This window comes from Larimichthys crocea, chromosome XVIII (assembly GCF_000972845.2).
Source record: "Larimichthys crocea isolate SSNF chromosome XVIII, L_crocea_2.0, whole genome shotgun sequence".
Lineage (NCBI taxonomy): Eukaryota > Metazoa > Chordata > Actinopteri > Sciaenidae > Larimichthys > Larimichthys crocea.
This window is the reverse complement of record NC_040028.1, coordinates 7,208,188-7,224,774: the sequence shown is the minus strand read 5'-3', so window position 1 is coordinate 7,224,774 and position 16,587 is coordinate 7,208,188. Positions and strand designations below refer to the sequence as shown.

General features: G+C 39.2%; 1 protein-coding gene across 1 annotated transcript in view; it reads right to left on the bottom strand.

Moving 5' to 3' along the window:
- Nucleotides 1-16,587, bottom strand: part of lrp1bb (low density lipoprotein receptor-related protein 1Bb) — a 234,865-nt gene that overhangs the window by 93,392 nt on the left and 124,886 nt on the right. Inside the window, exons 19-25 of the mRNA XM_027291061.1 lie at nt 11,979-12,059; nt 11,714-11,884; nt 10,245-10,427; nt 6,304-6,504; nt 4,148-4,393; nt 1,385-1,582; nt 473-677 (exon numbers count right to left, since the gene is read on the bottom strand). Of these exons, the coding sequence (XP_027146862.1) occupies nt 473-677; nt 1,385-1,582; nt 4,148-4,393; nt 6,304-6,504; nt 10,245-10,427; nt 11,714-11,884; nt 11,979-12,059 (1,285 nt within the window). The remainder of the gene's footprint in view (nt 1-472; nt 678-1,384; nt 1,583-4,147; nt 4,394-6,303; nt 6,505-10,244; nt 10,428-11,713; nt 11,885-11,978; nt 12,060-16,587) is intronic.

The following is a 16,587-nucleotide window of genomic DNA, read 5'->3' as shown; positions in this document are numbered from 1 at the left end:
CCATTTCAGAGCCACAGATCAATCGACAAATACTCTTCCCATGTCTCACAGCAGGACAAAAAAAACATGATTATGAAAACTGGTCCTGGGAGGAATGAGGTACAAATAAAAACAAAGCATATTTTGGGCTTTTTATTTGAAGGCCCTGCTTAAAATAATTTTTTGAAGAAACACATTACCGCAGAACAAGAGTGACAGTAGAAAAGCATATGAAGCAAGAACAGCGGTTGGGGTGGTGTTAGCTACATCAGTTGTCATTACTGGAATAGAGCGTGCAGCCTTGTTATTGATGTACTCTATATCTGCAGCCGTAATGGACCTTAAGACAGCAGACATCTTCATATATCAAGGCAGATGCGGAAGTGAGGAATACATGGAGGCTGTAATTTTACTTTATTCCAGTAATTTCACTGCCTGAAGGATGGTATTGTTATGTGCAGGCTCTGTGGGTGGGTGTTAGTGCATAATGTACCCTTGGCCTGGGTCGAGAGCGATGGCCCGTGGATGCTCCATGCTTCCAGCAATCAGTGTGGTGCGCATATCTCCGTTAAGTTTGGCCACCTCGATCTGGTCCAGATTACTGTCAATCCAGTACAGTTTCCCTGTAATCCAGTCCACAGCCAGGCCCTCTGGGGTGGCCAGGCCATGCTGCACAACCACCTCAATACCTGTCACCCCTGTAAAACCAATATCAGAAAGAAAATAGCATGAGTATTCAGCACTGATATACATTGCAGTCAATGGGCAGCGCTGGTGCTAGGTGTGTCTTTCTACTGCTCAGGAAAACACTTTCAAAGCAGCAGATGAGGTAACTCAGAAAACTACTGAGGAAAGCTCTTCCTATAAAGACCATTGCTTCCTACAGGGTTCCATTAAGCACGGTGTAAGGATTTTCCCCCAATATTTATAATCTAGCTCTTTACAATTATTCTACTCTGCTGAGGCTTTTATGTGCATCCCACAAAAGGGTGAAATAGGTACAGCTAAGAGGTGATTTCTATGGTTCCGCAGAGGGAAATAAACGCAAGCGAACCCGGTGAATGTACTGCCACCAACAAAAAAGAAGATCTGATTAATCATTTTATGGGGGGGGGGGGGGGGGGGGGGGTTTCCTGTAGTATAGCTGAAGACTTCTGGTCCCACAGCATTTTTCAACTCTGGTCAACCTGAGATAAATTTCCAAGGAGAGACAATATCAGCAAACTGTATCAGATGAGTGTGTGTAAAGACAATAGAATAAATCACCAGCCGTGTCTTAGACTTCAATTACAGCTCCTGGAGAACAGATCAGCTCGACATGACTCTACATGCATCATATCACAGCAGTCTTATATATAGTAAATGTTTGTGTACATATGGTGTGTATACTCATGTGTGTTCATACCGCCAGACTCGGAGAGCCGTCCCCTGTAGATTTTATCCTCCACCACATCTGTCCAGTAAAGGAGGCTGCGATTAAAGTGGAAGTCTAGTGCAATGGTGTTCCTCAGCCCCGGCACCAGCAGACTGTAGTCTCGCTTATGAAGGTCTATTCGTCTTATCTCGTGCCGGATTGAAAAAATGATGAAAGCCTCGAAGGGATCTGGAAGGGAGACAGGAAACAAGTATTTTTATTTTTTTTTTTAGGAGTGCTACCTTGGGCTGAGTGATGTTTTTAGTAAATTGTTGACCGACATGTATGCACAGTTGAGTCCATTGTGAAAGAGGGTTTTGCATTGGCTAGCTGTCTTCTTCTTCTTTAACAACAGTGTGATTGGAATGTATCAATGATCAATACATCATATCAAGCTCTGGAACATTTTTGTCAAATGTAGAAAAAAAACAATGAAATGAAAACTCCCCTTGAAAATCAAAAATAGTATGCTCATGAATAATGTTATTGCTTTTTTTTTTGTGAAGCCAAAATTTGTGAAAACACTGGCATGATACAGTTCTAATGCAATCTCTCTCTCTCTCTCACACACACACACACACACACACAAATCTAACACGTATGTAAGAATTTACACATACTGTTTATTTTACTTTGTTAAAATATTTGTTCAAGCCAGAGCTGCTTTTAGAGAAAAAATAATTACCCTCTAAAATTATTGGTTAGGCTGTGCCTTTTGTACTTTTAAAAGTGATTTGTTTGTTTTTCATTTAATTCCATATATTTGTTTTTAACATCTGTGCTTTGGTCAGCACTTGCTGTTTTGTGACTTGAAGCTAAAAAGGCAAGGGATCAAAGAAACCCCCTAATGCTGGCTTGTATTATTAAAATGCATCCAGCCATACAAAGGGATCTAAGTTACCTCATTAACCCAGCAACCATCAAAGCTCTACTTATTGCTAGACAAATAGTCAGCTAGCTTCATGATTGTGAATGCCATTTTATTAAATTAATAACACCAGCCCCTCACACTCAGTTTTTCAGTTAATGATTTTTAGTTCCCCCTTTAGTTTTTACTCAACTACCTACTGAGAAAATACTGTAGCTAAATCACCAGATGATGATTTACCTTCATGTAGGTTACATGAAGTTAAATAAGCACAAGCTAACTAAGACTGTTTTTACTTGAGTTCCATATTATATTTTACTCAGTTTGTTCTCTCTTTCTGTTTATCGACTGCGTAGTGGGCAGACTTTCAAACACATCTCACTGGTTTATGCCACCACATAGCGCAAGTTTATATGCTTCAGTTGCTGCCAAACCAATTTGTTGCCAAATGCCTTGGGAATCAAAACACAACATTATTTTTAGAATTTTCTGAAAAAGTAGTAGTGATTTGTTGGTAGTTTCTTTTTGAGAAATGTATTTTTTTTAAATACATTTTTAAATACATGTTTCTAAAAAGTCACTATATCTGTCGACATGTCCTTAATGTGGCAAACTTCTTTGCCCTTACCCACTCAATTATTAAGTTTATTTCTGCTTCTGGGAGATGTTTGTACAGCTAAAGCTCAGAATTTCTCACACATTCACATTAACATACATTCAAACTAATTCATCACCACACACACACACACACACACACAATCTTTCAAAAATAACTTTTTTCAAGCCTCATCTTCACAGCACTCTGGACCAAATCATGCATTAGAGAACAGAACTGTTAGCATAAAAATGCAATTAAAATGGTGTCCTTGCTTCAATGGCATATTTCAGTCCAATAAAACTAGCTACTGGATGGTACCAGAGAGATTTTATTAGTCAGACTGTACAAAGCAAAAGGAGGATGTGTGCTCAGGACTTCACAAAGAATCCAATAACACTTCTTTCACGATTAAATTGGAATGTTTGTGATTGTATGCAAAATTTGATTTATGATGAAGCCGTAGAATTATGATCGGCTTCCCGGGAAAATAGTGTATTCTTTTTCCTGCGTTAATGTAAGATTACAGCTGCAACTGCCATCAATCTTGGTGTGAAATAGAGAAGCAAGTAATCAAAATGAGGTCCATAAATCTGAATGTGACAAGTCAATAGCATGTGTGTGTAACTATGTATTTCAAGCAATTACAGAGTGAGCTTGTCAAATAGATTATGCAATAACAGAATAGCTGAAAGTTTGAATTAATAATGTGATACTACACTAGTGAAACATTTGTGTTTGCAAGGGATTAGACCTGAGGTGAACTTCTGCACAGCTGAATGAAGTAACAAACTCTGGTGGTTTGACAACGGAGAACACACTTCCTTCACTCAGCATCAGTAGAGATAGAAACAGACAGGACTCATCGCACAGATGCCTCTTCTTTTCTCATTTGAAACTGATTGAATTTGACCTGACAGTACCCTAAATCGCCATTTATTACTATTCTTCAGACCACGTCTCCCCTTTCTCTACACTCAGAGACACTAACACAAGAACCTTCCAGTGCTGGAGTTTGACTTTTATTGTTTTCCTTTCCAGTTTCTCTTACATATAGTGAGAATCTTGCATTAATAAGTTATACTTATAACTCACATTTTTTTTCATTAAGAGCATTGCCACTATGAATACAGTCTGAGGATGATTACTCTAACTCAGAATCAATCGGAATTGCTAGTATGCCCTAGGATAAAATTTAATATTATAGCAGACACAGGCCCACAGGCACACACCATCACAACAGCCAACAACATCACTAAAACAAACATTAAAAAAAGCCACCGTCTGTTACCTGAGCTGTGACAGCTGTCTCCGTCAGGGTCGAGCGTCCATCCTGGATAACAGGAGCACTTCACTGTGGTCTTGTACTGTTCACACACCTGGCTGCACTTCAGGTGATGGCTACAGTAGTCCACCACCTCACATGTCTTGTTGCTGGAATCCAGGTGAAGCCCAGGGGGACAAAAACACACAACCCCTTTCCCTGGTGCCACAGTGCACTGGTGACTGCATCCCCCTCTGGCTACAAGACACAAGTCTGGGAAAAAAAAAAAGATGAAGACAAAAAGAAAGAAAGAAAGAAAGAAAGAAAGAAAGAAAGAAAGAAAAACTTGTACAAATTCTGGAAGAGAGACTTGAAAGAGCATTTAAAAAATACGTGTGTTGGCTCTGACAGTACCTGGAGTACCTTGAGTATCTTTCATACTCAACAAGTACCAACAATTCCACAAAATCTAAAAGGTTTTATGTTTGAACAGAATGTCACAAGGACAACATATGTTCATTGTAGAGCCAGAGATCATAAAGAGAGCATAAAGACTGTCTTCACACTTTAATGAAGATACAGTTGTTGTATAAAGAGAAAGCCTTGCAGAGAAAGTTGTTTTTCTGACCTACATGTCTGGTTTTTGTTAGAAGCTACCAGGTCAAGATGGAAAAGCATATTAGTGATAATAAATCTGACATCTCTTTTCACATTTTGATTAAAACTGTCTTTCCAATGTGGGAAAGAACAGCATTGCACTCTCTCAGCAGGGGGTAACAGAGTATGTGGTCACAGTTGCTCATGGTGGGTGTGTGTCCTGCTGAGCTGATGCAGATCAGACCCTCAAGCTGCATCTGAACACATAATTGCCTATGAGAAGGCAGAAGCCCTCTTTTCACCTATGATAGCACAGACACTCGAAGGTCCTGTAGAGTCCCCCCGAGGCTGAAAATGAACCTCTGTGTTTACACTGCTCACTTTAAGAGATTAGATGGCTAGGGCTAATAACATGAGGTCCTTCTCTTTGAAGGCAGCTGGACAAACACCTCCGCGTTTGCCATCATCAGGGAACAAGGCTATTAACTCATATTGTACTGCCCCTTAAATGGAGACAATGCCAGTCTCTCATCACCTCTGAGCTGCTGAATGTGAAGGAGAGGATGTAGGAGGAACTTCTTTCATGACAAATACTGACAAATACTACTACTACTACTACTACAACTACTTGCTATAAAAAGTTCAGCAGCTTTGGTAAACTTGAATTTTGTTGGTAACAACAACGCATTCAAATGTTGACAAATGTTTAAAGCTTACAGTATCAAGAAAATACATATAAACGTCTCAAAATCATACATGAGATCTAACACCCTCCTCTGAGGTCACAAGCTCAGACAGAACAAGTATATTTAGCCACAATGATGACTAGGAGAAACAGATGTATGCTCAACAGACAAGACATTATGTCTGTCCTAGTGCTGTATAACCGATTGCTTTTGGACGATCTTTTTTCAATCTATTGCAACTGGCAAAAAAAACAACTATAAAAACATTTTAATATGTTTCAAACCACCAAGGGATGAGTGTTTGATAATCTGTCCACATACAGGTACTCTTTTGTACTTTTGAGGTATGGAAGGCCCTTTTAGTTCCAATTAAGGGAAATCTCAATGCTAGTGTACAGCATACAATGATATTTTTGACAATATGGAATGGCATCCAAGTTTGTAGCAACAATTTCTGAAAGATCAAAAGGCCAAAACAGCGGGACATAACGTATGGGATACCTTGCTTAGCCTGCTGCCACCATGACCCAGACTTGGCTTAGCAGCTGAAAGTGGATGAATGCTTGAAGCCAGGTCCAAAAAGAAATGTTTTTAAAAATGTTTTTCAAGGCTTAGTGGGAAAGAACTTGACTGGCCTGCACAAAGCCCTATCCTCAACCCGATTAAACACCTTTGGGATGAACTGGATTGCGGTCTGTGAGCCAGGTCAGTGTCTAACCTCCAAAGTCTTGTGAAAAGCCATCCCAAAAGAGTGATGGCCATTTGAGCAGCATATTAATGTCCATGGTGGTGGAAATCAGAATTATGTAATGTTCTTGTGGACATATAATGGTACTGGGTAGAGTGCAACTTTTAGCTTCTTGCAGAATGGCAAAATGAAACGAATAAAATAAATATTACCACAGATGGGTCCTTCATCTGAGCGGTCCGCACAGTCCACTTTGCCATTGCAAATCTTATCAGGGGTCAGGCAGACAGAGCTGTCATTGGCACAAGGGTACTTGGGTGGCTTACAGACAGCAGACTCACAGGACTCTTCATCTGACCGGTCCTCACAGTCAATGTCCCCATCACACACCCAGCTCTTTGTGATACACTTGCCTGTAGACAATGAGATGTGGAGAAAGGAGGACATTAACCTTTTTAGCCTTTAAAACATTTAGAGACTGTTACAAGTTTGTGTTTCTTTGTACCTCAGATGAGGTAATCTAATTGGATTAAGTATTCATGATTTAGATGATGGGGTTTACTAAAAAAGTTCACTGCTTAAAACTAACTGAAATTTAACATTTAACATTTAGGGCTGGCATTTTCAAACTTTAGATTAGATGAATGTTTCATTACTCAGTTTCTTAATCCTATCTTTTGAATAGAAATTAGATAGAAAAAAAAAGCCAAGCTTTTGCCAGGGGGCCATAATCAACAGCAAATTCTTTTTTCAGTTCCATGCTAAATGTTTTGACTTGAAAACATCCACACCAGATTAATAGTCTTCATGCTGATATCTATATGAGTGCAATCTGTAATTCCCTACACAGTGAAGAAATTACAAATTACATTCACTTACTGAGCAGAAACACTCACCACTGAGAAAAAAACGAAACAATATAGATATCAAGATCATTTTGTACTCCAGGTGAAGCTTGGATCGCAAGTTACCAGTATTTTGATTTACAGTTTTTCAGTCAAAGCTACCTTTATAGAGTTTTGAGATTCTGCTGGTTTATGATGGGTGCAAGATCAGATTTTGTGTGTGTGATTTTGTGCTTTTGTTTTAACTTGCCACTGAATATGGATGACACTCCGGCCACAAAAATGTTCTATTTCAAGTGGCTCTGTGGTAATGCACATTACCGCACAAGGAGGACAGGGAGGTTAATCATTTCAAGAACTGAATTAACAAGCCTAATGGTGACTTCACCTTAAATGACACAGGAAGAAAATCTCACAATAAAACAAAGGAGGGATAGGACCATGGATGAGGACGAAGTTGAAAACACAATTTTATTCACAGAGTGGGAGGCACACTATTTCTGAATATGTAATTAATATATAACATATATAACATATAACAACATAAGTGCAGTACTAAGAAAAGGATATTGACTGGTCCATTACTATAAAACAATGCAGCTGGATAAATACTATCTACTATTGTATTCTTACTGTCTGCTAAGCTTTCCAATTGGACATGTTGAAAAACAAATGAAAAATCTGTGTGTCAGAGGCTTGTTATATTACTGCAACATATGATTGACAATTATTACTAAAAAATCCTTTCTTTTGTTTCCTTTTCTCTCATGTTGAGAATGCATAAAGGTGCCTCCATATTCCCAGCATTCAAATTTGATATAGGTTTCGAATGAGTCTTATAGCTTCGTATCTGGGAAATGGACAAAGAAGAAGTGAATACATCTCCCTGGAAAGAATGACTTACTATTCCTAATTATTTACTATTACTATTCTAAGAAAGACAGAAGGAACAGCGGTTGTACACAGGGGTGTGACACTGCAGTATTAGAGTGGATAATAATTGTGTGTCTAACCAACCCTTGACCATGCAGCATTGCCTCCATACTTGGTAATTCTATCTATCAGGGGATGAGCGGAAACTGTGGAGCTAAAGACAGAAAGCAAGTGAATCTTTCTCTGACCCTCTGCTTTTAGCTGTAAAAAGAGAGTGGGTGCTGCAAGAGGGCACATAAGGAGTTTAAACAGGCCATTTAAATGTTTTCTTCCTAAAACTACATGCAAACTTCATTGCACTGCTCCGAAATGGTGAAGGAGAATGGTTAAGCCTCCAGAGCCTCTCAGAGAGTGAAGCCTTAATAAAGAGGAAGAGGGACATTTGGCAGCTTAATTTGTAACTATATTGAATGAAACTTTGAATATATGGAGTGAACCTTGAATATATTGAATGAAACCTTAAATATATTGAATGAAGTCTGAATATATAGAATGAAACCTTGAATATATTGAATGAAGTCTGAATATATGGAATGAAACTTTGAATATATTAAATGAAACCTTGAATATATTGAATGAAGTCTGAATATATGGAATGAAACTTTGAATATATGGAATGAAACTTTGAATATATGGAATGAAACCTTGAATATATTGAATGAAACATTAAATATATTGAATGAAACCTTGAATATATTGAATGAAACTTCACTGACGTCAGACTGCTCGGCAGTGCCTGCAGCCATCTTGTGTAACAGTCTGTAAAAACGAAAGACAATGAGTCTGGCCGCCCGCAATCTAGTTGCAGCAATATTTAGCAATGAGGACATGATAAATACACTTGCGAATGTGTGCTAAATCCTCCCGATACCCCTGCTCAATATCCTGCCCGTAGTTCTGACAAAGAAGTTCGCTCAATTTTTAATCGTGGCAGGCCTACAACAGGCCAGGCAGCTGCTTATCGGGCCAACCTGAGCATGCCCTCCACCTCTCAGGAGTGCCCCAATACAGCCCTAAGACATGATCTCTTTATGCCTTTCTCTGTCCGCAGTCCGCTGTGTGAGTAACGTGCCCAACGCTGACAATGTGTCGCGGATCATAAAATATGTTTAATACTGAACTAAATATTCACCCTGCATTGGTCTATGAATGTGGGTGATTCTTATTGTATCTAAACAATTTATGAAGAGCTTCTCTTTCAGTTCATGAAATCCCTGTAGCCGCAGCAGCTTCTCTAGTCCCGGAGAAGTGCCGCGTCAGAGCGCAGTGCCATTATGCACGGCCGTTCACTGTGTGTTCACCTTCATTAAATCACCTGAAAACTATATCAAGCTAACCATACAGTGTCCTGGGACCTTCTTGTGTACGGGTGGAAATTGTACACTGGGTGTTGTGGGGCACTCCTGTGAGGTTGAAGGCATGCTGAGCTGCAGCGCCGGTCCTGGCCACATTGGCGCCCTGGGCGAACCCCCCCTATGTCTGCCACGATTAAAAAGGGAGCGAACTTCCTTGTCAGGAAAAAAAAAGGGAGCGAACTTCCTTGTCAGGAAAACGGTATTGATCAGGGGCATCAGGGGGATTTTGGCCCGTACACGCAGTGTTAATGATGTCCTCATAGTTTAATATTGCTGCAAGAGATTGTAAGCGGACTGACTCGTTGTCACTTTTTAGCTATAGCATCCACATGTTACACAAGACGCGGTGAAGTCTGACGTCAGTCAAGTTTCATTCAATATATTCAAAGTTTCATTCCATATATTCAAGGTTTCATTCAATATATTCAAGGTTTCATTCAATATATTCAGACTTCATTCAATATATTCAAGGTTCACTCCATATATTCAAAGTTTCATTCAATATTTTCAAGGTTTCATTCAATATATTCAAGGTTCACTCCATATATTCAAAGTTTCATTCAATATATTCAAAGGTTTAATTTCCTGAATGGCATGCCATATGAATAGTCAACTTGATTCAATGTTCTTACTGTTGCTGTGCTACTGTATTTCATACTAAAATTTGTTCAGCCAGGCTGAACATCTGTCTAGAGCAAATTATGTTGAAGATTTACTTACTGAATTCAAATTCAAGTTGATTTTGGTTTAATGCCTGAGGATCTGATTTCATACCACAGCCAACCAAAACTAATAGTGTCAGTTGAGTATTAAAGTGTATCTAAAACTTCTACATTTTAGAGCCACAAAACATCTACATGCATCAATTGTTTATTCAGGACGTGTTAACCAAAATGCAATGACAATTCAAAAGTAAAAAGGATGTGCAACATTGTTAGAATAGCTGCTGTCAATGTATTTTTCACATCTGACCTCAGTGTGTTGTTCCACTGCTGGAGTGTACTGTAATGACTACTGTACCTGTATCTTTGCAGGTAAATTTGGCCTTGGGGTCGCACATTCTTTTGGTGCCCTCACAGTCTTTTTCGTCGCTCCCATCCTCACAGTCCTTGTCCCCATCACAACTCCAGCGTTCTGGGATACAGGTCCCATCTGTGACACAGTGGAATTCCTCTCCACTGCACTCAATCACAGATGGCAGCACTGAAACAAAAGTCATTCATCCAATTACTGTTTCACAGATCTGTAGCACACAGTCATAGGCACAGTATTGAGCTATTATTTTACAAGACATCTTTTACTGTTTACAAATATTTATCTTTGCAAGCAAGGCACTTGGCGGCAATAACAGGTCAGTTATTTCCAAAGAGGGAAGTTATTTCACTTCCAGCATTTAAGGTTTATGTCTCTCAGATGTTTCAGTCTTGCTTAATGACTCTGGTTACTATATCTGTCTTCAGCGGGGGCTCAAAAAGAAACTGGTACCACTACATCATTATGTTGTATGTGTTGCATTACAGGTCTTGGGGTCAATGGATATATCCTCTGATTTTAATGAATGCATGAACTAAATGGTAGTGTGAAATACATCACCTCTTCAACAACTCAAACTCACAATTTATTGAGATTGAAATAGGATATTTTATTCATATAAATAAGTTCTAATCCAAACAACACCCTGACAACATGACATAAACCAAACAGGTTCTTGATTTTATCATGGGATTTTACTACATTTTCAGCAGAGCATAATAAACAGCAATATGCATTCATTCATGTCATGCCATAGTGCAGTCACTATAGATAATGGTCTGAATCCGATTAACCATTTGCCTAAATCTTAAAAGTCAAACCCACAAACCATTTCTTCAACAGCCGAGGCAAAGCTAAGACAGATTAAATCCCCTGGGGTAAAAGCAGAAGCAGACACGGGGGAGTGGAGAAGCCTGCAGTTCCCATCAGGAAACAGTTTGATGAATAGTCTACACATTCTAGTGACAAGCAAGTGAGCTGTGAGTTTCTAGAAGCGTGAGGTTTCTGTGGTAATTAGATTAAATGATTCAACTCCTGATGGCAAAATTCCCCCGAACAGAGCCTGGATAAGATTAGTCACACGTGAGTGTGAAAACAAAGTTATTGGACTCAAGCTGATTAATTGTTGAACTTGTAATTACAATGCCTAAATTTAAACAATGATTTGAATTGCAAATAAAATTATTAGCACACGGAAACAGATATAAGGACAGCCACACTCTACCAGACAGGGTGCTACCAGGCAACTCTGCTGCAAGCAGATCTTTCAAGAAATTAAAGGAGATTCTGTCATGACTTAATATATAATTATAAATACATTGTCTTCGCATGAGTAATATTTTGATGTAATACATGAACAATAACAAGAGTCATCTTATGCTGGAGGGGATGTGTTAGTACTTCTTATCTGACTTAACACTTCACAGCATTTTAAACGGTAATGCAGGCGTGCTTACGTGCTGATCCACCTCTGCAGGTCGTGTTCTCATCACTGTAGTCTCCACAATCATTGTCACCATCACAAGCCCAGTGGTCTGGGATACAGCGGCCACTGGTGCACTGAAATTGGGTGTTGGAGCAGGACCGGATGCAACCCACTTCATCACTGCCATCTCCGCAGTCATCATCTACACTCATGCACAACAACATGCAACAGTTACAAAAGGAATGACCTTGCAAACGCAAACGCACACGAATATCATGGCTGATTCTTGTCCTCACCTGAATCACAATGCCACTGCATACTAACACATCGTCCATTGGAACAGCTGAACTGGATGAGGGGCTCACAGGTGGGGAAGGCTGAAAAGGTTTGTTTACAGGTACACATCAAAAACAGTTCCAGTCCAAGTTAAACAAATACTTGAACTGCCATACTACACACCAGTAAATGATCAGAAAATAGATTTTTTTTTAAAGGGGAGAAAATCTGTGGAGAAAAACGTTATTTAGATTTTATCAGGGAAGTTATATAATTTGAAAATGAGATAAAAATGTAGAAAATTAATTATGTTGTTCAGATTCTTGAGATTGAATCAAGGTAGTCTAATTTAAAGAGACATCTGAAATTGTGCAGCACAACTGTAACCAGGGAACTGCAGATGTCTGTACCACAATGATATATCTAAACATTCACTTAGCATACACAGACTTAGTGAAAACTGTGACCTGCTGTTGGCGCTACATAAAGAGTCAGGCTATTGCCAAAGCCATCAAGATTCATCCTGTGGGATCTGTACAAAATTTCATTCAGTCTTTCAGTTTGACCAAAAATAATTTCAGGAGCCAATAGCATCGCTAAAATACCTCATATGTGGGGATCATATAAATATAGACAAACTGAATAAGTATTATGAACTCTGAATTGTAGTCCTAGTGCTAATTCTTCAGAAATACTTCTCACAGTCACTATTATAGGTGGCCCTGGATAGAACATGAAAAATGAGAATAATCTGAAATTCTTTTTTTGAATAGACCTTCGTACTAAATGGGGCCATGTTTTATTCACAGCAAATTCTGTTTTTACATCTTCTCTTTGTTATAGAATTTTCTATCCTTAGGTTACATGAGGTCACGTGTTGACCTTGAGGTCCTCAGTGGTAGTAGTTGTTTGGCTTTGCTTGAGAACAGTAGGTGCCAATCTATCTCAACACTGTGGTGGCCAGGGTCGAAGAGACCTATTGCTGCCTTCCTAGACATAATAGATAGCTGGCCGTGATGGGTAAAAACATTCTCTTTGACTAATTCTGGGCGTATAGTATTTGTGGTGTTATCTTGGGGTTTAAAGTCTATCCACCAGGATGAGTTGGGCAGAATGTGAGAATGACTCAAGCACTTCTGATAAACTTTGAGAGTGTCTCTAATTTGCCTTGGCCAAGCGTCAATAAATAATACAGCATAAGACATCAGAGGCTCCTGAACTCTTTCTTCCTTTCTGACCTCACCATTGACCTTTGACTTCACCAATTTCTCCACAACACTCTTCAACAATACTTTCTTGACTATGTAAAAAAAAAACACACAAAAAAATGCTTGGCCCTTAAAACAAATAACAATAATATAATATAATAAAATAATAATAATAGTTATCCCATCATTCCCTATAAAGATACAATTCCCTGTGTGCTGAGGTGTTATGCTGCTGATATGATCCATTACAGCCAATCAAGTCAATATATGAGCATGTACTTCATATCAGACTATATATTATACTGTATCTTGCATTAAACTGACAATGCAAGCTGGTGAAAGCAGAAAAAAATTACCACCTTTATAGTCAGTCAATGGCTGATCCAACATCTATCACTGCAGTCAAGGAGACTTCATGAACTAAATTGCTCTATATTATAGCATCAATATTCTCTACCAGTGGTGTAGGAATCTGGATTGTACTGCATTTTGTGGACTGATGACATTGTCAAGATCGACATTTGTATTCTGATCAGATACCAGTCTTGTTTCCATTTTTGAGATACTGTATATACAGTACTTTTCAAATATCCTTCCTGGATGCCCAAAGCTTTATTGACTTCAGTATGAAATGCAAGTCTACTTTTGAATTGATTTGCTGGCATCTGCTGCTGCTGCCTGGAATACCTTAGGCGCTGTCGAGGAGACATATTGTATCTTTATCAGACAAGTGTCTTCTATATTTCCCACAAATGTGTTAGGTCTCACTGACAGCACATGACTGGTTGGAATTTAACATTCATTAAAAATGAAGCATGAACATCCATAAATAATGAAGGTTTCAAGTAAACAGTAAGCCTGGCATAAAAATGGAACACTGGCATCCATAAATAATGACGGCTTCAAGTGAACAGAGAGCCCAATATGAGACACTGTGTGACAACTACTAAACTACTGACAAACAAAATCCAAATTAGCATCAATCTCTAAGGCGGCCACCACTGAGCTTCAGGTGTTCCAAAACCCACAGTAGCTCCACTGAAGCTAAGTGAGCTGCCAGAGCTGCACAGTAGAGTGCCTACAGAGAAGTAATGCCTGAGGAAGCTCAGACAACAGTATGGGAGAGAATATGTTTTGCTGCACAGCTTGATTATGATTGAATGAAGCCGAGCATGAACTTTAATTACTGCTTACACCCTGGCTGTTTGTGACTGCGTATTGAAGCAGCTTAGGACACACAAAGGGAGGCTGAGGCGATACCGCACAGTGTAGCGTTTGGCAAACATCAATCACTACCGAAGGCTGATTTAATACCAGCACTGATGAAAAAGGAATCTTAAAACCTTTACCCCATCTTTTAAATATATACTCATAATTCGGAAACGGAAAGTGACAGTTTGTATAATACCACTGAGACACAATTTAAGAACAGTGAGTTACTGTACAAAAGTATGCCGTTTACTCAGCACCACCCCTCTAAGCTGATGCCATCAGGTCTAGTTCTTGGGTCCAAAGAACACAGCATCAATAATTCAACTCCTGAAGCTCTCTCAATTGAATAAATTAATGCATGCATAAGAGACTACCAAAATATTCAAGGAACTCACAAAAAAAAAGATAAACAGCTGTGAGCTACAGTACAATAGTTTGAAAGGATTTGGCAAGTGTTGACCAACCAGCACAGATATTTGGATTTTCATTACAACAATTTGCAGAATAGTAGCTTAATTCTTACAGTAATGTGATTTGGAAATTGATAATTAGATGCAACATTGTTTCTGGAAAGCCATGGAAGATAAATTATTGTCTGGCAGGTGTCAAAATCATGAATCAGGACACATCAAGTCATTTTATAGTTAGCAGACATTCATGCTATGTGATACTGCACTTCATTAAGCTATTGCCAACACACCTGACCTCTGACCTCTGAACTCGCGTAAGCAACCTTCTGTCTCCCGTGGTCAGTTGGGCTAGGCTAGACCTGGGTAATTCACCCCCAATTGTTTTGGTGGTCAATATATCACTGTATCAAAGAAGAAAACAAGGCACTATCTTGAGAGTTACCTTGATTTTGGTTTTATCGAAGGACAGGACAGTTTTCGGCCAGCATGCTTCATTTGTGGTGAGAAGCTAGCTAATGATAGCATGAAGACAAACAAACTGAAACAACACCAGGAGCCCAAACACCACCTTTGGTGAAAGTCGAGAATAGTTTGAGAGGAAGAAGCAATTGGCAGTATCAAGAAGATCCACAGACATTAGAAAAGCTTTTAAAAGAGCTGGTAGTGATTTATAAAGAGCCACGGAGGCGTCATTTGACTGTTTGTTGTTAATTGCCAAGGATAAAAAGCCGCACAATATTGGAGAGCAGCTAATCAAACCTGCCTGCCTGAAAATTGTGGAGAGGCTGTGTGTGTGTTGATAAAGTGAAAACTGTCCCACTCTCAGACAACACTGTGAAAGACAGAGTTGATAAAATGGCTGCGGATTGCCAAAACCAGCTGCACTAACTTTGCCATTCAGCTGGACGAAATGACAACAGTGTCATACGAGTCCGTCCTCATTGTTTATGTGCAGTATATTGATGACGAGGACTTGAAACAAGACATTTTTACGTCTACAAATCTAGCAACAACAACAACTGGCCAGGATACTGTATATTTATGGCTGTGGACTCATATCTCTCATCCAACAATCAGCCCTATGAAAACCTGACTGCATGTTGCACTGACGGGGCCGCGGCAATGATGGGCAAAAACAAGGGGTTTAACAGCCACTTTAAGGAAAAAGACCCAGGGTGCGTGATTTCCCACTGCATGCTACATCGGCAAGCACTGGAAGGTAAAAAACTTTCAGAAGACCTTAGTAACACCCTGTCAACTGTTGTTAATGTTGTTAACTTTATTAAAGCTCGCCCATCAAACAAGAGACTTTTTGCCCAGCTGTGCGAGGATGTGGTGACGTGTATAGCTGTGTCCGAACCTGTGTTGGCATGACGTGCGTGTGAATATCAATATTCTACGATGGCCCTGAAGTGCAAAACACAACAGCAAATTCAAAAACACAATAGCAAATCAAAAAACACAATAGCTAATCAGAATACACAATAACAAATCAAAAAACACAATAGCAAATCAAATAACACTAACAAATTCAAAAACACAATAGCAAATCAAATAACACAACAGCAAATTCAAAATGGAAAAGGTAGGTACCCTTGGGTGACAGGAATCGTCGCTGATTGGACTGGTGGGTCCATCCTTTGAACCGGAAGGACATGGTTTACATGTTTTCAAAATATAAACACTGTTAGTGACAACGTATGCGCTGCTATTAAAGATTATTTTGATGCAGGGCATGGATATGACGTTATACTACGGAAGCGCATTGCATTGACTGGATAAAAAAAAAAAAATTGACA